Source organism: Tyto alba, unplaced genomic scaffold (genome assembly GCF_018691265.1).
Source record: "Tyto alba isolate M040663 unplaced genomic scaffold, T.alba_DEE_v4.0 Super-Scaffold_1000006, whole genome shotgun sequence".
Classification (NCBI taxonomy): Eukaryota; Metazoa; Chordata; class Aves; order Strigiformes; family Tytonidae; genus Tyto; species Tyto alba.
This window is the reverse complement of record NW_024881272.1, coordinates 12412904-12436390: the sequence shown is the minus strand read 5'-3', so window position 1 is coordinate 12436390 and position 23487 is coordinate 12412904. Positions and strand designations below refer to the sequence as shown.

Sequence of the window (23487 nt, the reverse complement as noted above, 5' to 3'; positions counted from 1 at the left end):
CTAGTTGGAAAGAGTATGAAGTGTCTTTAGAATGACATGGAAAGTGTTCTCTTAATTACTAAATTCTAATATATTAACTAAACATTCCCACTAAAACCAAAAAAGAATGTAAGGTCGCTACAAAAGCAGTAGTACTACACAGTGTGCTTCTTAAAAAGAGTCAATTTTAACTTGGTCTTCTATATTTCTGCTTTTGTGTCAAATTCAGACTTGAAGCTTAAATATATTTGAACTAATTGAGAACTGTTATTGGATGAAAATTCAGATATTCTCTGCATATTCTGATAAAATGTACGAGAGCTGTATGGTAACACTTGATAAAATGAATATAAAGGAAAATTGCATTTACGTCCATACGGCAATTATTGTAAATTACTTTGCTATGGAAACATAATTCAACCATCTGTTGGCATTTCATAGTGTCTGTAGTTTAGCTCAGTTTAAGATGAAGCATTATTTAAATATAGGGAAGCCGTTTGCGAATAGCTTGGAAGTTTTGAAAATGCAAATTGCCAAAGTGACATGCTAAGGAGCTCACCAAGTCACATACCACTTCCTGCAGTTTTGGGGTACAGGAGGGCTTATGACACTGGGCATAATTTAAATCAGGGAACCAGCAAAGTGAGCTGCACAAAGTGGTGACTTATGGTTGCTTCTTAACATCTGTCTGACAGGTTTGCTTAGATATTAGCATCCAGACAAAAAGAGTGCAGAGGTGCTGCAGCGGCTGGCTGAAATCCTCCCCATGCAGAGCACCCAGTGCCCTGGCCCCAGCCGGCACAGACTGCCACCAGGCACAGGCTGAGAAATGAGTTGGGCTTCCTAGCCCTGGTTTTCCTTGTCTGTGTTTAGGGTACTTTGTGTTTGCAGTTTCTCTCATACACAATTAGTATTTTCACCTGTGTTTTTTAGCAAATGTATATTTTAAGTCATTGTAATAACATCCTAGGATTTTATACCTGTAATAACATGATTGAGGTGACAGAAACCGAGGGAATTTCTAGTTGCTTTTTGAGTAGAGGAAAGGTGCTATATCTGCTATGAAATAAACGCTGAGTATATGGGTACCCCCAACCCCAAACCTAGGAAAATAAGACTGCCATAACAGAAGCAGAAAGCATCCTTAGAGTAAGCTACAAATGAACCATTATCTTTATCAGTAGTTTTACATTAATGTGATCAGTAAATCACATTCAAAGAGAAAAAAAAAAAAAGGAACAAAGCTCTTCCAATGTTAATGAGAAATTTCCAAGAAACAGAAGTGTGCTTGCAATATCATTGTTACCACTTTTTTTTTTTTTTTTTTTTTTTTAAAGTTAGAAACATATAAGTCTTTTGGGGCTTGCTGAGGTCCCCTTGCCAAACAACTATTCACCACCTGATAGCCCTGATACCCATCTCAGTGTCACTTTAATAAAGGAGCCTTCCTGCTGCTGCCCTGAGGTGCTGGGCTGCCTGCTCCCCTGCCCGCACCATGATCTGGACAGTGGTTGAGTGTTTGTTCTCTGGTTTCACTAGGGTGAAAATACAGTTTTTGAACCAGAAACCTGTAACTCAGCTGGAACGTTATAAAACTGTCTTTGTTAGAAAAGAGTTAAATCCTTCATGTCAAAATACTTTTCACTGTGAACGATTTTGGTAGTTTGTTTATTCTAGCACAGAACCCACGGTAAAGGTTATCCATATTATACCAATTTGCTTTATATTGCATCAAACCTCCAAAATGTCAACATATCATATATTTTGTAATGCATTGATTCTTGGACAATAACTCTAACTCTTATTGTTTCTAAAAGGGTGCTGGTGCCAGAAGAGAAGAATGATTGATGGGAACAGACACCAGCCTGTAGACACTCATCCTTTTGCTTCGGATACTGATTTATCAGTGCGGCTGGGCATCCCCTGTGAGCCCTGAACACGGAGGATCACTCAGGGTTATCGACAGAGGAGCTGAAGACCTGCAACTTCACAAATTATTATCTGCTATTGGACATCTTTTACAAGAAGCCCTGACAAATAAGTTATAAGACAAAGGACAAGTGCTGCATTGCTGTGAAAGGCTGTCATCGGAGTCTGGGTGGCTTCTACCAAAGTCTTCAACTTAGTGAAACAAACACCCTGTCCTAATGCCTCACGTTTGAGTTGGAACCTATTTTATAAAATAAATACGTGTGTATGTACATATATGTATAATCTATAGACTGCACGTACACCAGTACTGAGCATCCTACGAAGGTGACATAAAAGGATTTAGAAATGTATTTGTCAAGATTCCTGTCACTTCACGCCCTCTGGGTTACCGTATCCTCCGTGATGCAGCACTACCCTTCCGTGTGGGGACACTATGACGTGTGTAAGACTCAGATTTACACAGAAGAAGGAAAAGTATGGGATTACATGGCCTGCCAGCCGGAAGCCAGAGACATGATCAAATATGTAAAAGTGACTCTGGATCCACCAGACATAACATGTGGAGATCCTCCCGAAACATTCTGTGCAATGGTAAGGCAAACTTTTCATTTTGCATAATTAGTGGCTATATATTTGTGATAGATGGCTTCAAAATGGAAGCCCTAAGCGCGCATGTAATTATCCAAGAAAATCTGCATTATATTCCAAATGTGAAAGGTTCTGATGAACAAAATGCTGAGCAGTACATTAAGCCAGGCAATGAGATGTTCTACTTATGGGGACCTAACTTGACTTTGTCTGAACTGGGTGTCTCTCTAGGTCAACTTTTAATGACTTAAAAGAAAGCAGCATAAAACTTCTAGTAAAGCTCCACTAACCCATAACTAGGGTGAATTTGCCTGGATCTCAAAAGACTTGAGTGAATTGGTTCCAATACAATCACCTGAAAGCAACACAGCATGGTATAAATCAGCATCATTTCCAAACGCAAGACCGTTGTTAGAAACTCAAACTGTAGAAGCTTAAAAAGTAGTGGTGGGAGCTGGGCTAGTGGAGTTTTTTCCAGTAAGCCCACACAGCTGCAGGCAGCAATGCCGGAGCCTTGCTACCACACACAGCAGGTCCTTACCTGCGTATATGGACAGTGCAGCAAGAAACACCCTCAGGTGGGGGCCAGCTCTACCAGCTACAGGCAGCTTGCTGCTTTAACTGAAACTGTAGGCATTCAAGCCAACTAAAAGAGAACAGTCAAACTCCTTAATTTAGATGCTTCTGAAATTAGAGACTAGTTTTGGAAATGTTTGACTTGGTAAATAATTGTACAGGTACAAGAAACTAGGCAGACTGACTATCTATCTATCTATCTATCTGTATCAGCCTTTTACAGCTGTGCTGCTTCCAAGTGTTTGATAGATCATGCTGTAAGAGGACATTCGAGTTAAAGGAAATCTTGAACTTGCAAGTAACTTGTTTCTCCTCACAAACACGAAGAACTCATTTTCTTTGCCACTGAATATTTCTGTTAAATACTGAGTAGGAAATACAGTATTCCTTGACTAAAGATGTCAGTTTGAGATGCAAAACATATGTACTTACATCTATTAATAAAGCATTGGAAACGTACATCACATTACCTACATAATTTAGATTTGAAAAACCAATGAGTTCTGGTAAGTGAGGTTATCATAACTGAGAAAAGTCTACAAAATATTTATTTGCCTGTGTACGAATCATCGTTGCTGTGTGACAGCATCCCCGCAGAAAGGAAATTTGTTTTTAAATGCCTTATGGTATCATTTTCAACCACTACTGTTCTGTAAGGAGTTCAGGTCCAACCACACATACATTTAGGGCATTATGTGCACACATGCAGCTGCTTCCCACATACATTATGGTAATAGCCACGTGACAAATTGCGGAGCTACGTGAATAAATTACGTTCACTGTGAACCTTTGACTGCACCACTTGCTCTCTACCCACTAATCCATCTCTGCTGACATGGCTTTGACACTCTAAACCTCCAAGCAGCTTCAAGCAGCCACTGTTTAAAAACAAATAAAAGCAACGTGCCCTGCATAATACGGTCTTTTTCTTTTTTCTTTATCTCAAAATGTATTTTTCCCTCCAAATAGTAACAGCTGTAATTTAGCCCTCAATCAGTGATGGTTAGTAACTTTAATGCAAAAGAAACTGCCCAGCAAAATTTGTTTAATCCTTTTAGTGCAGATAAACATTGCAGCAGTTCCTCTCTTAAATAATTTTTTACATTTCTGAAGGCTCTGGTTATCAGTCCACTCTCCAGTTAGAATAATGATTTTAAACAAAAAACCAACCAAACAAACAAAAAGACATTTTGATTAAATCAAAGTATTAAAAACGGTGCCAAAACTCCCCCTGAAAATGTTTGACCTAGCAAGATCCTTGATCCTGCAAATGGGGGATGAAAGTTTGCTTGGGAACGACCTGAGGTTACAACTGTAGCTCACTTGCTGCTTAAGCCCTTGAGATGCAGAAGGTCACCAGAATCTGGACATGAGAAGTAGAAAGAGGAGGAACTGAGGAGAGGGAGAGAGTGTGCAACGAGGGCGTGTATTTAGTAATGTGAGTGTAGAGTGACTAACCCCTACATGATAAAGGTTGTATTTGCTTATATAGATGTATATTGTACATATACACTATATTCGGATATGCATTGGTAATGGTTAGACTTACTTGAGACAGAAGGAAAATGACAGAAATATTTGACATTCCTGCGGTACTGCACAGCAGCAGAGCACTCTCATCCCTAAAAATGCTTCACGTCTATCTGTGCTATAGATACATGTAGAAATTACACATTTCCTTCAAAATGAGGTTTTATATATTTGTAGGGCTGAGCCTTTGACATTTCCCAATGAGGAGATCTTTATTTTTACATTCATTCTTAGTTTTAGGAAATGAGTTAAGAAAATAGCACTGACATACTTGGAGAAGGTGGGCAGTGGAAAGGAGTGCATTCCTGTTAGGCATGTTGTTGCATTAAAAAAAACTGAAATTGAAATGACAGAGATCCAAAGGTTTCTTTTCAGCATCATGAAGTGCCAATCTGACTTATACAACTGCTTGGTTTTATTGTTGTGAGTACTGGATATTTCCCTACTAAACCTGTGTACCAGCATTTTGTTATTGAAATCAGGTTAAAGCTGCCTTGCAGGAGATCAGGGTCCTTTCAGATATCCTAACAATAAGCAAGGGTACCAAACAGCTGAGCCTGCTTCTGCAGGAAGAGGAGGAGGTTGAAGCAGCCTCCTGTTTTGTTTTCATATCAGTTCGACAGTCAGGCTTAGTAATTTTCTGTTCACCATAGACTATACAAACTAAGGTACTAGCTGTTGAGTCTATGTCAGCTGTTGGTGTAGTATAGGTTATATCCCTGAAACACAACCAGCCTGAGAGGCTCACTCAAATCCTGCTAGGAGATCACGGTAAAAATCTAAGGCTGTTTGTGAGAAGAGGATGATAATAGTCTGCAATAACACAAAATGCACTTGTGCCTTGCAACGCACACAAGCATACAATACAGAAGAGATGGGCAGTTAATGGTAAATGCCTCCTACTTCCTTCTGCATATTCCCCATGGAATTACATGTTCTTACAAGTTCATTATGAATTTTTACTCGGTGAGCTTGTTTAGTTGACAGACCGAATGATGAGGTTTTGCACATGCAGACTTGTTGCAAAATGCAACACTCTTCTAGCTGGTAGCTAAACTCAGCATGTGGCAGCTCACGACGTGTAAGTGCCTTTGGCTTGTCCCTCCAGGACAACATCCATAGGTATTACAGGGAACATGCAGCAGGAAAACTATTTCATAATTGCTTTTATGCAATCTATTCTGAGAATAACATTATAGTTTCTGGTGACATTCAGTATTGATAACTCATGAGATTATTCTGAAACCTCAAACCCCTGGAGTCCTATGATGATGTGAGATTCTCAGCTTTCATTTAAAACATCATCTTTATTTTCTTAGTCCTGGTTGCAGAGAAAAGTTTGAAAATTAAACTGAGAAGCTCAAAAAGCAGAAGCCAAATAAATAGCCCTCCAAACCATTATTTGTTTAAAATCTTATTATTTTTAAAGGCTCTCAGGATTTTTAGGGCTTGTGAAAGGATTTTGCTCAAGAGGAAAGATGCGTGAAAGAAACATATAAACAACTGAATGCCTCAGAGCAACGAACACTCACAGTTTCTGGCTGCGGAGCTGCTTGTGTCTGTAAGGAGAACATGAGAGCAGCCTTCCCCAACAGGTAGTACTCCTCCTGCCCCAGGGATAACCAGCCCCCTGTGGAGGGGGTGGCCTGGTCACCTCTGGCTTCCCTGTATGTTTTAAAGCAATCTCTAGCTGCTCAGAGTGAGGCACGCATGCTGGCAGGTGATGCACGTCTACTTTCTGTGGCATTCCTTTGAGGAAATTTGGCTGTCCTGTATCAGTGGTAGGGTTGGACCGGATGGTCATGGTGTTTGAGCCAGCGTGATCATTCCTGTGGGTCTGTAATTCATGAACTTTGAGCATTTGGCATTGGTAATGAGTGTGTCTGGCAGCACACACTTATGCTTAGGTTGGCCTGGGAGGAGAGGAAAGGAGAAGGAGAAAATAGAAGAAGCTACCTCACATTTTCAGAACTGCAGGATTCACTTTGCAGAGATACTGTAAGCAAATTTTTAAGTACCAGGGGGTGCTAGATCTTGTGTCCTGGAGCATTTCAGTTTACAAAACAAATCTGCTTTAAATTCCCAGGGAGTAACTAACAGTTGATGAAATCTTCTACAGCCCTCTTTGTAAGCGCTTGTTACAGTTTCGCAAAACTGGGTCCAGTTATAAAAAGAAACAAGCCTGACTTTTCATGACCTACCACCTTTTGCCCTAAAAGAACAGTGAATAGGTGGCTTCTGACATCTTTATTTCTAAAATATTTGCCAGCTGCTCCCCCGGGACAAGCCTTGGGAGCCCCCATGATGCCGTTCACGGCTCGGGGGTCCCGCTGCCCCAAAGTCACACCTGCCCCTCGCGTGGGCTGGCCCCTGCCTTTAGCGGGGGGTTTGCACTCACACCTTAGCCAGGATTAGTGTGTTAATTCATCACAAATTTAACCAGGAGACTCCTAGTGGCTATTGCTGTAGTTTGCATTCCGGAGACAAATTTACATTACCAACCTGTCTTTACGGCTGAAATGACAACACAAAAATATAATTTTCTGCTTATGTTTAGACCTAGCTATCATAATACCATCCCACCTTCCAGTGGCTAAAAGATGATGAAATTATCAGCAATTAGTGTTGCCTGCAGCTAATTTTCTTCACAGGTTAAACGGAAGCTTGAAAAGAAGCCCACAGACAGGAGTCCTGTGCATTTGTACAATTTATAGAGCAGGAATGCTGATGACAGTAGAAATTTGAGCCCTTAAGTGCTACTCTGTATTTCATAGCCAATCAAAACTAAATTAAGAAACAAAGATTATTAAAAAGTCTTCTGTGCATGTAATTCTGGCATAATGTTATGAGGTGGACATTAAATTTTTCCCTCTGAGACTTTCAGCATCATTAATATAGTATTCCTTTAATTACAAGTAGGCGTGTATGCCTTAAAAAAGGGAAAATACTCCACAGTGTAGTTAGTGATACCATTATTATGTTTACTGAAATAATTAAATGAACAGATATTCTTCTGAGTAACATATAAATCAAAACGTGAAATAAAAATGTGTTCTTTTTAAGCATTTTGGCATGCATACATGCATACTTGGGTAAGATATTTTAAAACAATATTGAACAATACCGTTAAGATATGCTCATAAGAAAAAAGCTTTTTTTCTTTTATGGATGGAATAAGGGCATACAATCCTTCATGTTAGTTCCATCTGTGCAATCTTATTAGGTAGCATGGGGTAGAATGGGAACAGGAAGTTAAAGATGAGGCTATTGTTACTGTCTTGTTTCATGTGGATTTTCACAGCTGCATACTTTAAACGTATGTACAGCTTGAAGTTATTGCAGACTTTATTTAGAGCACCTGAATTCAACTATTTTCATCTCTTTTGAGGACATTTAATTAATACAAGTGTGGCTTTGTCATTGTCGGAAAGAGCCTTATCCATCAGGATGCAGTGTTTTTATTTTGGTGTTTCCTCTATAGTTACTGGATATTTCATTTCATTCCCAGTACCACAAGACCTGTATGGCGAGCTACAGCCCCCCTGCCCCTTCTCCTCTCCCCTGCAAAGGGCAGGACACCTCTGCCACCCCACTGACATGGCTGCTCCCATCAAAGCACCACTTTGGTCCTTATGTTCCAGCCTCAGAGCAGAGCAGCTAGCAGGATGAGAGCAAAGCAAGAGGCACACACTGTGCCCTTTGCTCCTTCTGTCCCACCCCCAGCCCCCTCCCGCTGCTCAGCGCAGAGGCAACAGCCTACCTGTGCCTTTGGTACAGCTTGCCCGCAGACACTTCAAATGCACCTTGTTCCTCAGACCTCTTGGGAGAGGAGTTCTTGGTTTCATAAAAGAAAAGAAAATGGAGATACTTAATGACAGGAAGAAAAAAATTAAAAAAATAAAAAAGTTTAGTAAAACCTTTTCTTCTTCCAACTGGAAGCAATCTAAAAATTAATAATTTCTCATAAATCAAAACTGAGGATTGCCAGTAAAACAGATTTGCATTTTATTCATTATCACACATCAAGATTCCCCAGTAAATCATTAACAAAACTCTATCCAGTTGCTTTTTTTTTTTTTTTTTCCCTCAGTTACACTTTGGGTATTGAAATGTTTTCAAACCTTAAACAAAGCAAAAGCACACCCACAAAGTACTGAAGTTGTTAAAAATATTTGGGAGTAAACCAGAGTTCTCAAATGAAGTCAAGGGCTTCTACTTATTTTCAGTTGCAGAGTTTTAAAGCACATATTACTACTATGTGTAAGATTGCATCCTTCTAACAAGAGGTATATTTTATAAATACACTTCATAGAAACTGCTTAACTGCTGCTTTTAACACTGCCTTTATTCCATTTGGTACTTGCTCTCCTATTTTTTTTTTTCCCCTTGAAGTTAGATGGAAATATTAGACATTCGTAGCTAACACAATGATCAATAAATGATTATTGTAATAATACTTGGTCTTAGAAAGCAAGAGATTCTAACACGTCATGTAAAATTTCAGCAGTAATAGAAATTATTTTAAGACTTCTGTTATCTGGTAAGAGCCATACAGTGCACATTTGAACAAAACACAGCTGTGAAGACATCCCTTTTACTGTCAGGTTATCGATGGCCATGGCAACACCAAAATAATTTAGGTGTCTTTTAGTTTCAGATTTTTTTTTTTTTTAAACTATTGGGGAGAACTTGTTTCTTAAATGCTTTTCTCCTGTGCATAGAAGATTTCAGGCAGCTCGTTCCTGGAGAGCCAGCGAGGCAGTTGCCACTGGCTGGGAGGTTCACACTGGTGGAGCCGTGGTGGCTCGCAGCATCCCTGTGCTGCCCGCTGTCACCCAGCTGTCCTGCCCCCCAGCTGCACCCACACCCTCTTGCTGGGGGCAATTTTGGCTCTGCAGATGAAGTTCTTGCAAATACTGGTGTCCCCCCAGCTGCCCTCGGCACTCTGGGCCCCCCAAAGCGCCTTCCCCCACCAGACAAGGAGGGTAATTTGGGGGTTGTTACCCAAGTACTCTGTGAGAACTTGGGCATTTGGTCTTGCTTAGGTGTAGAAACAGCAACAGCAATTTTATAAATAAACGGCTTCTACTGTAAAATGGATACTCTGACATCCATAGGGGAATCTGAATGGCTTGCCATCAGTGCAGCTGGACCCGAAATGTCCCCTCAGCAACACCTTTAGTGCCACCTTTTGCAATAAACAATACTACTTTATAAATAAAGTCTGTACTAGCAACATATTGTAGTTTGTACCTCTTCTGGTGAGGCAGAGGTGATGTTGAGCTGTGGCTCACTGCATGGAGACTCTCCTAACAGGATTTGCTGGGGTACAGAGGGATAATGCAGTAAAGCAGCATCCTGACTGGCGTTCCTCACCTGAGTAGGACGGCACGTCACCCCTCCACCCTCCTGGGCTGAGGGCCTGTGGCAGCAGGTGACCCGACTCCTTCTCTGCTAGAAGCCCTTAACTGAGATTTTTTTTTTTTTTTCCAGGGCAGGGGTAAATCCGCCTTTCAGCAGAGCGACCTTTGCTTTCTGACCCCCTGGTGTCACAGTCAGCCCAGAGGAGTAGTGGGGCGGGATCGCCCCCCTCACGGGGAGCAGCCCGTTTGCTTTCACACGTTTTGGTCACGGGCACGATGACCTGCATTCCCAAGTGAGCTGTGCAGCATTAGGCTTTCCAGGCTGCTGTCTCATTTTGAGGACAGTGTACAAGGAGTGTGATATTATATTTCCTCCTGCTGTGATGGACAAGTCTCAGAGTGTGAATTTTGGATTTACTCGGCAGAACTGAGCAGAGCTAGTTTTACGCTGCTCAGGTTTGTCCAAATTATCTGGACAAACATATTTTTCCTTCCTTCATTTAGTATCTGTATGTCTCTAAACCCCAGAGTTTTGTGTTTCTTTCTTTCAGGGCTTGTACTTTGTAACAGCTAAGAATCACTGGAAACCAATGCAGGTTCCTGAGGCACTTCCATATATTAAAATTTCCATTTACAAGCGTCTTAGTTGAAACAAAACCAAGTGAACTCGGCCGAGAGTTCTGCAAACCCTGTGTACCTCAGGACAACCATTCTGGTTAGCAGGCTCCCCTGGAGTCCTTCAGGAAGGCAGAAGTCAATAAGTTGACTCCCAAATAATGATTTTAACATTTAGACATTTATGTTACTTATAAAGCATCTAGTCCTATATACAACCCAAGTCACCCCATGCAAACATTTAAGCCCACAGTATTCTGCCAGAGCATTCAAGAAAAAATAAATGTACAGACTGAGACAATAAACAGGCTCTCATCCCTTCTGCTGTATGCTGTGGAACAAAGCGGGGGAAATCCAGACAAGCATTAGCAGTCCCTGTTGACAAAGCATGGAAATTACCCATCTCCTTATGCAAAGATGAAAACCTGTCGTTTGTTTTTATCCACAGAGTTTAGAAAGGGCTGGATTTGTGGGAGATGCTGAATTTGAGCATGAGTATCACTGCTGCCTTTTTTTTTTTTTTTTTTTTTTTTGAAACAATACTCATAGTGTTTGGCCAGAGCTGCAATTTGTGATACATAAAAAACCCCCACATAACTATTTAAAAATGAGTAGCTAAAACCAGGTAAGAGATCTGTTAAACCAAGTATTTCTTGACTTTTTTCAAGGCCTGTAAGTACAAGCTGCATCTGAAAAGTCAAAAATAATTTCAGACTCTATTAAGGTCATTGACTGACAAGATGCACATCTCTGTGTACACTGGGGTGCTAATCTCACTAGCTGAAAAATAGGAAGTAGTTCTGTACGCGATTTACTTGTAGACACAATGGCTGTTGATACACATTTTAGGTATGGAAGTTTATATTTTCACAGGTCACTTGCAGTGACACCATCTTGATCTACAAGTACAAATATAACTAGAGACATGAAAATCCTTAGCTTTGAGCTGGCTTGGCAACACACATAAGTGATTTCATGTAGCTTTGATGTTTGCCGTATCATATTTTCTGTAAAGGGTTTTATTTCTCATCATCTAGTTCTTTAGGCAGATTGTGTATGTGGAATTTAGGAATAAAAAGGAGAGGAAATAAAAGGGTGCAAATGAATTTTAATTCTATATATTGCAAGCAAGGAATTGTACTATACCAGAGATATTTTATGTCAGGCTTCAGCCCAGAGAGAATTTTTATAGCTAAGTAGTTGTAAAACCTTTTAAAGAGGACACCATTATGATGAGAGGAGCATTTTCTTACATGTACATACTGTGTCTTTCCAGCATCCTGGTGCATTTTAGATTTTTATCTGTAAAACTGTCAGGAGCCATCATTTTAACTCATCAATTTGATTTTTACCATCTACACCTGCTCATAAGGCGCTTTCCTCCAGTGAAAACTAGAAACAGAGCTGCTTGTGGGTGACATTTACAAATGACTGGGGGAAAAAAAGGTAAAAAAAAAGGGAATAGCAAACAACTACACAAAAGCCCTCATCTTTTAAAAACAACAATATGCATAGCTATAGAAAAAAAGTACAGAATGTAATTTTCTGACTGCTAAAACAACTCCTTCTACATGTGCTATTTTCCTTATCTATTTTTATCGCAGCCTTCCAGACTCTGACATGCCTCTTGGCTTCCTTGACCATATGGATCTGCCAAGCAGTATGAATACTGTAGGGATAGCCTGCAGAAATAACCTAGCAAGGTGTCTTGCTTTGCAAGAGTTTACTCAGACTTCCAGAAACATTAAGTAAAGGGTTTAAAGGGTTCAAGCATTATAGCTTTCCTCACTAAAATTTTGGGGTAAATTTTTGCCAGCAGTTTGCACCTGGAGTCCTCTTTTTCTTGAAATAAAAGTGAAAGAATCTTTTGAAAATAAAAAGTTAAGAACATACAAGCCTTCTGTTATATGAAACATTGGCTTTGACTTTTTAAAAAAGGTATTCTTCAATAGCTAAAAAGCAGGTAGAGGTGAATCATGATGATAATTTCATGCCTAAGAGTCAGTGTTTGGCTTTCCATAAACAGAACTTAAAAGGAGATCTTTCACTGAAATTAATGTGCCCTGTATATGTCAACAGAAGGACTTCTACTGACAGCAATGGATCATGCCCAAATACTGCTTCCTTAGTAGTACGTATTATCCTCTGTACTGTACCAGTTTGAAACTCTCCACTGGAAACTGTAAAACCATCTTAAGTAAAAACAAAATTAGGAGTATGCCTTTATTTTTTCATCTTTTTGTTGTCAGAAGCAATTTCACTAAAGTTCATTTATTGCCAACCTTTTTCAGTTATAAAATCTTTACTCATTATACTAGTGCTTGGTTTTGTATTACTTCACCCTTGTGAGCTTAAGTGCAAGGCTGATTGTCTAATGATAGGACAGGATTTGGTTAATGGGCTACATTTTTTTCATGGGTACAGTTTTGGCAATTTGGGGGGGGGGGGCATGTGGGAATTCACTGAAAGCATATTTCCAACCTTTTAGCTGGAAAGTACCAGCTAGAATACATATATAGAATACATATCAGGGTTTGCATATTAAAATATATTATTTTAGCTTTATGCATCTCATGGCTTATTTGTAAATAATTAAAAAGGGCAGAAGACTATTATAGAATAATCTTCCCATAGTTCTCCATAATTGCACCATCATTGGTTGCAGCACTCAACATTAGCTAAGCATCATCATTTATGAACTTCGGGTTTTATAGGTTTAAAAGCAAATCTCTGAACAATAGTTTAACAGTTCCCTCTTTTTGTTAATCAGAGAAGATGTGTTTTTCGGCATAGCATTTTGTGAAATTTTAAGCTGTAATAGGGAGTATGCCATTTTTAAATGTTAAACAATGGACAAATGATTGATGTCTGCATTTCACAGGGGTTTTGCTTGTTTTTTGTAGCCATACACACATTTGTTTTCTCTCCTTCTACAAGTTCTTTCTACAAGTCCTCAGCTGGTATAAAGTGGTGTACGTGCATTGAATGGGACGGTGCAACCACCATGGAGAAGGTGGTTCCTGTACATCTGTCACTTGTGCTGTCCCTGCACCCCTCCTGGGGACCAGCCCCTCTCTACAGCCTTGCTGAAATGGAGGCTCTTGGAAATGGTGGAGACTAAAGAAAGAAATGGGGAGTTGCTCAAAAGAACACAAGAGCCTGCCTTCCTTCTAGCTGGATCCCTGTCTCGTCACACCTTATGGGCTCTGTGGTTTGAGAAGCCACCAGAGCTGATGGGTTTGTTTTAACTTACACTTCTGCTACCATTCTTCTGGGCAATGGTCTCTCTTAAAATTGTACAGACTCATACAGACCTCAGTTGGGGACCTTAGATGGGTACAGATGAAATGTTTTCAAAATCCTTTTGAAATCTTAATGTTAAGGAGTTCAGCAGTAGTATGGGAGAAGTGTGTGCTGAAATGTGGATTGGTTTAGGAGGAACTCCTTATCATGTTGCCTTTCCTAGGCGCCATCTCCAAGAGAGTGAATACCTTGCAGGAGTACAGAGAAAGCAAGCCCAGCCTTTATACAGGCAGTGTTCGACTCTCCCGATCAATAATAATTTGACTAACAATTTGGAGTAAATGTCATTCTGGTGATTGTATCTTGTCAAGGGCCTCATACCAGTAAGTGGTGGTTTTGAAATGATAAAATTGTGCATGAGATCGGAAACTAAAAATCATACAGCAGCAGGGCCCCTCTGAATTTAACCTTAGTCTCAGGGTTTTTCTCAGTTCCCATCCTTAAGGTCATTGCACTTATGCTAATGCAACTGTCAGCATCCTCCTCCTGCCAGGCCAGTTCCTTCTGATACCTCAAAAGATTAACCGGAGCTGACCAAGAAAAAATAATGCTTTTCACAAAATAATTAGAGATGAATGGCAACTGTGATGACCTATTTTAGCACTACTTTTTCTTTCCTTTTTTCAAATGACACCACCTTACATGAGCTTCTCTAAACTCCTGTCACGTAAGCCAGTCACAGTTGGTTGGTTGGGTTTTTTTTGGCTGTCATCCTAGCCAATGTCCAAGGCCTCAGAAATTAGATGTAAGGGTGATGCTGAGCAAGCCTTTGCTGTCACTGCCTTTACTCTGGATTAGTAATTGGTTTGTTTATAATTATGAGCTGTATAAAGCCTTGCAGGAAGAGCAGAACATGTTTACTTTTACAATGATGAATTACATCATAAATTGGGAACGCCTTTGGAATTAAGAAATATCCCTTTTATCCAGGGATCAGATCCACAGCGTTTTGCTGGGAATTATGTGTAAACATTGGTGGTGTAGCTATCATAAAGGGCTGCTGCTTAAAGACAGGGTGATAAACCTCCTCGCTTGAGCTAGTAATGTCAGTCTACAAGGTAATGCTGCTCTTGGTGGTGGACCCCGCTCTGTGATTCGACATGTGACCAGAGTGTCCCAGGAGGTGTTGCAGTCCCTAAGCAACCCATGCACATGGAGAGAAGTGTGTAGCAACGTTGCATCTCACAAGAGGAAGACAGAGATCCCTCATATTTCCATGCAGATCTTGGATAATTTGTTTGCAGGAGAAATCACCTTTTCTCCATGCAAGAAATACTTGTAAGATTGCAACAGTATTGTTACACAGACTTTGTTAGAAGACTTTATCGGGCTCAAAACCATATGAAGGAGAAAAACTTATAATTGAGGCTACAATATGGCTGTATCTGACAATACATATGTCTACTTATGCCTTGCATTTCATAGATCTCCACATGCCAGGTAGCTGGGTTCAGTTATTGTTGGTTTTAATCATTTATAGTTTTCTGATCTAGGTTTCTTAATGCATTATGCAGAAAAACAATAAAAGTAAACACCTAACACAAAATACGGTCATGCTTTGCAAGTAATTTACAGAGCCTTAAGCTAATGAGAAATGAGAGTCCGTTTCTACAGTATCTATGGCTCAACATCTTATTCTGCAATCAGTGAACATTTACAGGCATTGAGAAGATCTGCAGCCATAGAAAAGAGAGATTTTTCTGATTCGGTTTCTTTTTTAGTGGAATGTTTTTAGCTTTTCTCAGTTTGAGTCAAGTTCCAACTATTTTTTTATATTTTTCTTTTTGTTAATTGTATGTGTAAAGGTCACAGAACTAAAGTTGTAAAAAAATCTAATTTTAACCTGCACTTGATTTATGAAATGATACTAAATTTCTTGAGTTTGTGAAAATAACATATACCACTAATAATCTCTTGGAACTGATTTAACACCATATTCTATTGCAGTACTAGGAAGAAGCCAAGGACTTGTAACAATCCGTCATTTGCAGTGACATTTTTATTACTCTTTCAGAAATGCTGTGCTTTAATTGTCTCCTTGCTTCAAATCAACTGCTTAGTTTGCTTTAACAGTAGTTTTTTCTCTATTGTTATCATTGCCCTTGCTATCAGAAACCTAAACTCTCTGTATATTCCTGGCATGGTAACTGCTAACAAGAACAGGAACAGAGAACCTATCCATATCCCTCTAATTTAAGAGACTGAAAATGCTATATTGATTGCAAGTTGCATTTTTATGGAGTTCACACCAAATTCCTTACAGACTTGCATCCCAGGAAATTCCCCCTTGATTCCCTAGGACTGAGCAGAGAGAAAACCCATCCAAAATAATATACTTTTTTTTTTTTTTTTTTTGCACTGTTATGAAGTTTGTGACAAGCTGCCCAATAGAGAAATGGCTTTGCTTTCATCTATTAAAAAGAAACTGTAAGCTCTTAATTTAGTAGCAATGTCGCTAGTGCTTTAGCATCTTCTGCAGTGTGCCTCCAACTGATGAACTGAAGCACAACTATAAATAGCAATGATGTCTTTGTCAGCTTGTGAGAAAAAGGGGTTGGGGTTTTTTTCCACATTTCCTGAAAGGACATATAGTAAGGAATCTCTAATCTCTTCTTTTGCTTAGTACATAGATTTATCTGTTTGATGGGTTTCTGAATCAAAACACTGATTTGTTGCCTGCTGATTCACAACATAGCTCAGTGAAGAACAGAAACATGGCCCTAGGGTTGTGTCATATATGATTAGCACCCCAAAGTTTAGCGATTGCATTAAGTGCTCAGCTTTACAGTTCAGGACTTTGGGGTACCTTCCCTTTTCAAGTGAGAGGTGATTTCTCCTGCATACCCCCCTCCCCAAAGCGTGCTTGCCTGAACCACAGCCTGGCTGAATTGCATGCTCAGGCCCGTAGTCCCTGCAAATCCCCTGCACCTCAATGATGAGGGATCCCCTCCTGGCATCCCAATTCCTTGAGAGATCCCTTCCATGGTCAGGCTGCTCCTTCACCGCTCTGTACCTGATAACTAAAAAGTCCTGAGGAGCAAATGGCTTTGTTAGATGTCTACCTGCTCTGTATTTTAAGAGAGTACCTGCCAGAAAAGCATTAAGTTTCACAAATCCTCAGGTTGGGGACCCAATGCAATGATGAAGAGGAGGGACTCAATGATGGCTGTGGCAGCATGGCTGGTCTGCATGCTAACAGGTTTTAATGGAGCAGATGAAATTTGTCATGGATTCTGTATCACAAATGCATTCAGGCAAAATAAGAATTGGGGGGGAAAAAAAAGAGTTAGTTTTCAGGCCTTGAATGCCTTCAGGTTTGTTTGCTTGAGAATATTTTTGGAAGGTAATGTTAGATGCTAAGAAAAAGTTACAGCAAGGCTTGTGACTAATGGATAAGTTGCAGTATGCTCTGTGATGCTATGAGAAAAATGCTGATGCAGTTAAGTGATATCAGAGAGATAAAATAGTACCAGCATTAAAAAAAAAAAAAAAAAAATCACAAACTGAAAGATTTTTTTTTTAAAGTTTTTGAGATCCCACCTTGGTATCATTTTAGAGGATCTTTCTACCTAGTAGCCACACAAATAATTGCAGATTACAGTGTCGTACAACTCCATTAACTAGGTGAAGGAAAAATAGCAACATTTTCATTTTAATGAGATGTCTGCTCTCTGCTCCTCTGTACCGTGCATCTTAATGTACCTTGCTGTCTGCACTGACTTGGGGCTCCAAGGCTTTGTCATTTCTTGGCAATTCCATTCTATAATTTCTTCTGACACATGGTGCTTAAATCCACAAGAAATGTGAGGTGAGGCAGAGAGGATTCCTGCAGACTGCTGCGCCATAAGAGGAGCACTCATTTGCATTATTCATTAGATAAAGGCACTGATTTGCATCTCATTTTGGTCGTCTCCATTTCCAGGCAGAGAACATAGAGAATTCGCAGAATTGCTGAATTTTGTGGTATTAATAGTGGTCATTTGGGATTAAGTCTCCATTGTCTGCTGCCCCGTATTTTGTCCCACACTTATCTTAAATACCTACAGAAATGACATTCTTTTGTTCTTTTTATAATGAACTGTAGCTATTTACTGCATAGTAAAAGGGTGCTAATTTGTTTATATCTGCAATTTTAAAAGTATTTTTTATCAAAGCCGTAATTCTATATTTGGTCATTATTTGTAATTTGATTATTAGGATCTTTTCCCCTGTTGTTCTGAGGTTATGGTTCAAAAGCAAATGCTTGTAAAGCAGCTGCAGTGATTATGTGTGATCTGACAGTATCTACAATTATTTTTTTTTGCTGTTCAGTATTCTTAAGCAGTAAGCTTTTAAGATCTGTATGCCTTCTGTTAAGTAACATGTTAATGCAGTGAAGTTAAGGAATAAAATAGCCCTAGATAACTTTCAACACTGTTTTGTTCCTTTCTAAGCTTTATGAACCAATTTACATTATGGTTAGTGTTAATATTTGATTCAGAAATCTATGCTGTAAAAAGGAAGAGATATTGTTCCTCCTGCAGTGCATTGGAGGGGGGCATGCTTAATTTTGGGGAACGAGGGGGTAGGAGGGGGGAAGGGTGGCACTACTGAGCTCTTTCATCATGTTATTAAACACAGGAAACTGTCTGGGGAAATTAGGAATTCTAGAAGTCATAAACAGGTATTGTTATTTCATATATGCTTTTTGAGAAAATATACATAATAAACACCTTAGAAAACACTGCTAAAACCCATAGCCATTCGCTGACCACCATTTACCTCCTAGAACAGCAAATGGTTAAAACAAATGGTGGCCAATTTTGACTCCCAAAGCACCCTCAGTTAAGCTTTGTGCTTCACTGCGTGGGATACTATACAAAAATAAAGGAAGGCATTGGACCCTTTTTTATTACTTTTTACATTTGTGTTTCAATTATACTGTAAGCTATTTAAAAGTAGGGATTTGAAGGCTGACTTTAGAAAGCTGAGGTGCTAAGGCTCATGATTGCGCATTATTTATATTTTTTTTATTGTAATTGTAGCCTGGCTCTATAGTTGATGCCGTCTGATTCACAAATTCACATCAGGCTCAGATTAGAAGGTGGGAAAGGTGATGGTCCTGAGCAGCAGTTGGCCAAGACACTTCTTCTCTAAGGAGTTTTATGGCAGAAAATACAATGCAAATGCCATATGAAAATGAAACTGGCTTATACTAGGACCCTGCCCGATACACAGCAATTATAATTGAGTTTGCCACAAATTAGTGATACAGCTGAATCTAAACAAATCACCTAGGTAATGCACTGATTGCACTAACAGCAGTTGTTGTCAGAGGCGGAAGATGCCATATGGCTCCTCTTCTCTACCCAGGTCAAAATATTGTTAGGAAGAAGCTTAAATACATCAACACAAATGAGGAATTAGTCGATCTGGCTTTCCTCCAGCCTATGGTGTGTGTACATGTCCTGGGGTCTGGCCAGTCCTGCGCATGGTGGGGGGGCTACCCAGATTTTTCCAGAATGTACCGAGTGGAGGAGTATTGTGGTACTTGAGGACAAACAAAGGCAGCTGGCACTCGGTCGCATTGCTCAGGCACAGCTTAGCCCTCCAAGGCATCCCTGGATTATGTTTGGGCAGTTTGTGAAAGGGAAAAAAAGTAAAAATGACACCAAATGCAAACCAGAGGGGAACAAATGTAAGGGATGAATGAAGCAGGAGCCAGGCCTGCACAAGGCAGGGTTAGGTTCAGCCCCAGGCAGGGCTTATCATGTGAATGGGGACACAAGTCAAACTCCCACTACTTGCAGTGAATTTGGTACAAGTCTTCTAAAGTTTGTACAGCCCTTTTATTTTCTTATTTTGGCAACAGAATAAACTATGGTATAAATTTTGCAGTGCCATGACCAAGATGTTACCCCTCCATTCCCTTACAATTTCAGAATATCATCCATTTACAATAAATATAAAATGCTAAAACCAGTCACTAATAGCACCGCAGAAGCTACTACTCCTGTAAGAGCTGCAGAGCCCAGCAGTACCGCTGCTTTTAAAAGATCTTTTAGCATTTCTAATCTATACTCTGTGTGATGCTTTTTGAGGCTGCATCTGGCTGAAGCACAGCAAAAGTGGAGTTTATGCTGTGTTTGTGTAGTTAATAACAATTTATGTCATCCAAAGTACAGTGTTCTGCCAATTTGAGTTGTGTACTTTTGTTACGCTTTTTGCTTTGAAAAAATTTCATATGTATATGTTAAGTGTGCCAAGCAGGCCAGATGCTGCCCTTCAGAAATAAAAATTACCTTAACCGATTCTATGATTATTTGGGTTGTAGAAGAGCCGTAAAATTTCTGCCAGACTTTAAATATCTTTCCTTGAACACTGTCCTGCTGTGCTGATCTTGCTGTCAGCAAGGGTTTGCAGATCTTCGGTTATGAAACACCTTGTCACCACTCACCCAGCAGCTTGCTCCCGCTCCGCTGTGAAGTTTGTTAAAGTACTTTGTTCAGATTTTGAAATACAGAGTGTGTTTCTTAGTGATTTTATTAGGAAAAGGGTTGTGGACAGTCCTTTGATACAACTCAGGGTAGCTATTCTGAAGCATGTTACAGAAGCAGTGGGTAATCCATAGGCTTCTGCACAACAGATTATTCTAAACAATATTTACCCTTAAAAATGTCCTTGTCTAGTGCAAAGTGAGCAGAGCAGCTGTTCAACATTTATTTTTATCTTCACTCTTCAATGGATATTAGACCTCTGCCTCTTTTGGGGCTTGCCACAGTATCCCTGATGAATTTACTGCACAGATCTGCCTCATTCATTACAAACCACCTATTCTGTCTGCCATGTCTGCACCCTCAGCCACACCTGGGAGAGTTTGGAGCAAGCCCACTGAAGTCACTGTGGAAGCACCTAGACCCTGGTTTTCATGCTCCATGTTGCTTTGGCCATACAAAGTAGCTGAAAAGCAGGCTTGAGGATAGAGCAGAGGATTTTGACTGGCACAGAAAAATTCCTCCAGTGGCAGAGGATTGGCAAAGCCAGCTCAGTGCCATCTGCTCTTTGATCCTCCCCCTATTTCAGAAGTCCATTCAAGAGATGGACCGTGCCAGCAGCTGGAGGATGTGGAGCAGACCTGAGGAAAATCCTTCCAGACAGTGAGTGCAGCCAGTATGCTGAGACTTGTGTAACCGAGATGAGCTGGAACAGCCTTTAGGATGCTCTGAATTATGCCTAACGTTGTTCCAAGTCTTGATCAGGATGAAATGCTTTTTAGGACTACTTTTCTCTTTCATTTGTGATGAGCATAAACTAGAAACCAAAATATGTGAATGCACTCCTCATTGTGGCTAACAATTTCTACAATATATTCATATATTAAAGATGTGAAGCTGTTTCATAGAAGCTTCAGGAATGACAACTGAAATAAAAGTGTCAGTCCAGTGTGTCATGCCAAGATCAGATCTTAGGTGCTTCTTGGCATTATGAAAACACAGTCATTTACTGTGCAGATGACCTTACAGGATCCAGCCCTTCTAACACACCTCACTAATTACAGAAAGCTGATCCTCATGTGTTCATTGCTCACATGTGAAATTCTGAAAGCTGAATCATATTAAGTTCCAAATATATTTTCAGTTTATGTTGAGAGATGCAACTATTTCAGCAAATGTGAGAGAAAAGGAACATTGCTTTCATTCAAACAGTACGAACAACACTGCAAGGAGATTACATCTGTTGCAAGAGAAAAATGCTATCTTTATGCCTTTTTGTAAAGCAGCCAATGGCTAATGGACAGGAAGGTTTTCAGAAAGTTTCGCAAATCCACATAATGTTCCTGAGTACTGGAGCGTGCACTCGAATTGCAGATTTAACTGAGAGAAGAAAAGTGGGGGGATTCGTACAGCCTGTGCATCTGAGCAGGAGCAAAACCACAAGTCTTGCCAGATAAGAGTAGCATTATCTTAAGTTTAAAACACTCCCTTCTGATGTTCCTTTTCAGTTCATAGCATGTAAATCAGTGCTGCTTCTTGCCCTTCGGAGCAGACCAAATCATTTGTAGGTGTTTTGCTGCGATAAATGTGGAGAACCGTGAGTCGGTCCCTTCTCCAGAGCAATGACTCACATGTAACTGGGGAGGCTGACAGAAATCCTATAGTTGCATGAACTAATCTAAATTACAAGGGCCAGAAATGGTGTACAGTGCTAGCTGATTATGCTATAGTTTCTTAACAGTAGCTGAAGCACAGAACAAAATTAGAAGACTGCCTCTGAGAAATGCATATGTGCAGTCTCTGATGACTTTCATTGCACTTAATATTTGTGTAGTGGATTAAATGCATGATGAGGTACTCTAAAACTTGAAGACCCCTAGCTCACATAATGTGATATATACTGTGATCTTTCAATTCATCTGAAGTACCTGTGACAATACCTGTAGTTTCGGGAACATTCAATGAAGAGGAGCAAACACCTGCACCTCATCTTACACCAGTTCCACAGATGAGCTGGCGACTTCCCACGGTACTGCATTGCTTCTAAACACTTTAATGTGCAAGCTCCTAATGAACACTGTGATTAAGGACACTCCCAGAGGAAAATCAATATAGGAAAATTATGGGAAACCATAATTCATATTTCCTTTACCGTCTCACTGTTCCCTTTAGGTACCTTCAAAAGAATTAAGTGTATTTTTTAGAGCTTTAGAGACTACACTCACTATCAGAGCATGAAAGTTCCTGCTTTTGTACAGAATTCTTGAAAGTCAGTCACTGTGGTAGCTTTCAAGGAATAGCTCCTGTGTTTGCCATGCCAGCTAAATTTAAAAAATTACTGTTACAACTCAGGCATTCCAATAAGTTTTTTTTAAAAAAAAAAAAAATTGATGGTGCTGTTAAAACAACTTAATATACTTCCTGTGCATCTTCATGTTTCTTATTTCTCACACGTCTCCTTGTTCAGCTAAGCAGTCCATCCTTTTCAGATTCTCTTTGTCTAAAAATCTTTCCATTCCTCTCATCCTTTTTTTTGTCACAAGGGAATCAGAGTTCTCTGAACATCAAAATAGTGTGAGAATAACTGGCAGTAACAACATCTAAAAAAAGTTGTAGGAGTCTGCAGGGGAACTCAGGCAGAGGGTAATACTACACTCTGCATCGGCACTTAATGATACATCATTTCCATAAACTTAGTGAAGATGGGGGGTTTAACTGGTTGATTCCTGAGTGAGCAGTTTCTATAGTGCCGCTATAAAAATTATTTATACAACAGTATTATTTAGGAGCACTTGTATTTATGAGCCCTTCTTGTGCTAGCTAGGTGCTTGTCCAAGCATCTGGATGATCCCTTACCCTAAATGCAAGCTCTCATTTTAAGGAGACAACAGATATGGACAAGTTGCAGAGCACAAAGCAGAAAGGGGTCAATACTAGTCAGTGTGACAGACAGTAGTCATAATAGGGCACAGGATTAATATTTAGTATCACATTTCCACTAGTCTTCACTGAAAAAGAGAGGCTTTTAAGAAAATCAACTTAAGGAGATTCATGATCTCATTTCACTGATGTTTATGGAGAACTCCTCCCAAGTGTGAAAAGCAGCATGGGAGGAAGTATGAGGGTAC

At 39.9% G+C, this 23487-nt stretch overlaps 1 protein-coding gene across 12 annotated transcripts in view; it reads left to right on the top strand.

Moving 5' to 3' along the window:
- NTNG1 (netrin G1) overlaps positions 1-23487 on the top strand; it is a 157905-nt gene that overhangs the window by 4670 nt on the left and 129748 nt on the right. For all 12 annotated transcript variants that reach the window (XM_042806476.1, XM_042806485.1, XM_042806487.1 and 9 more), the window contains exon 2: positions 1797-2502. In XM_042806476.1, coding sequence (XP_042662410.1) covers positions 2257-2502 — 246 coding nt within the window. In that variant the 5' untranslated portion in view covers positions 1797-2256. The remainder of the gene's footprint in view (positions 1-1796; positions 2503-23487) is intronic.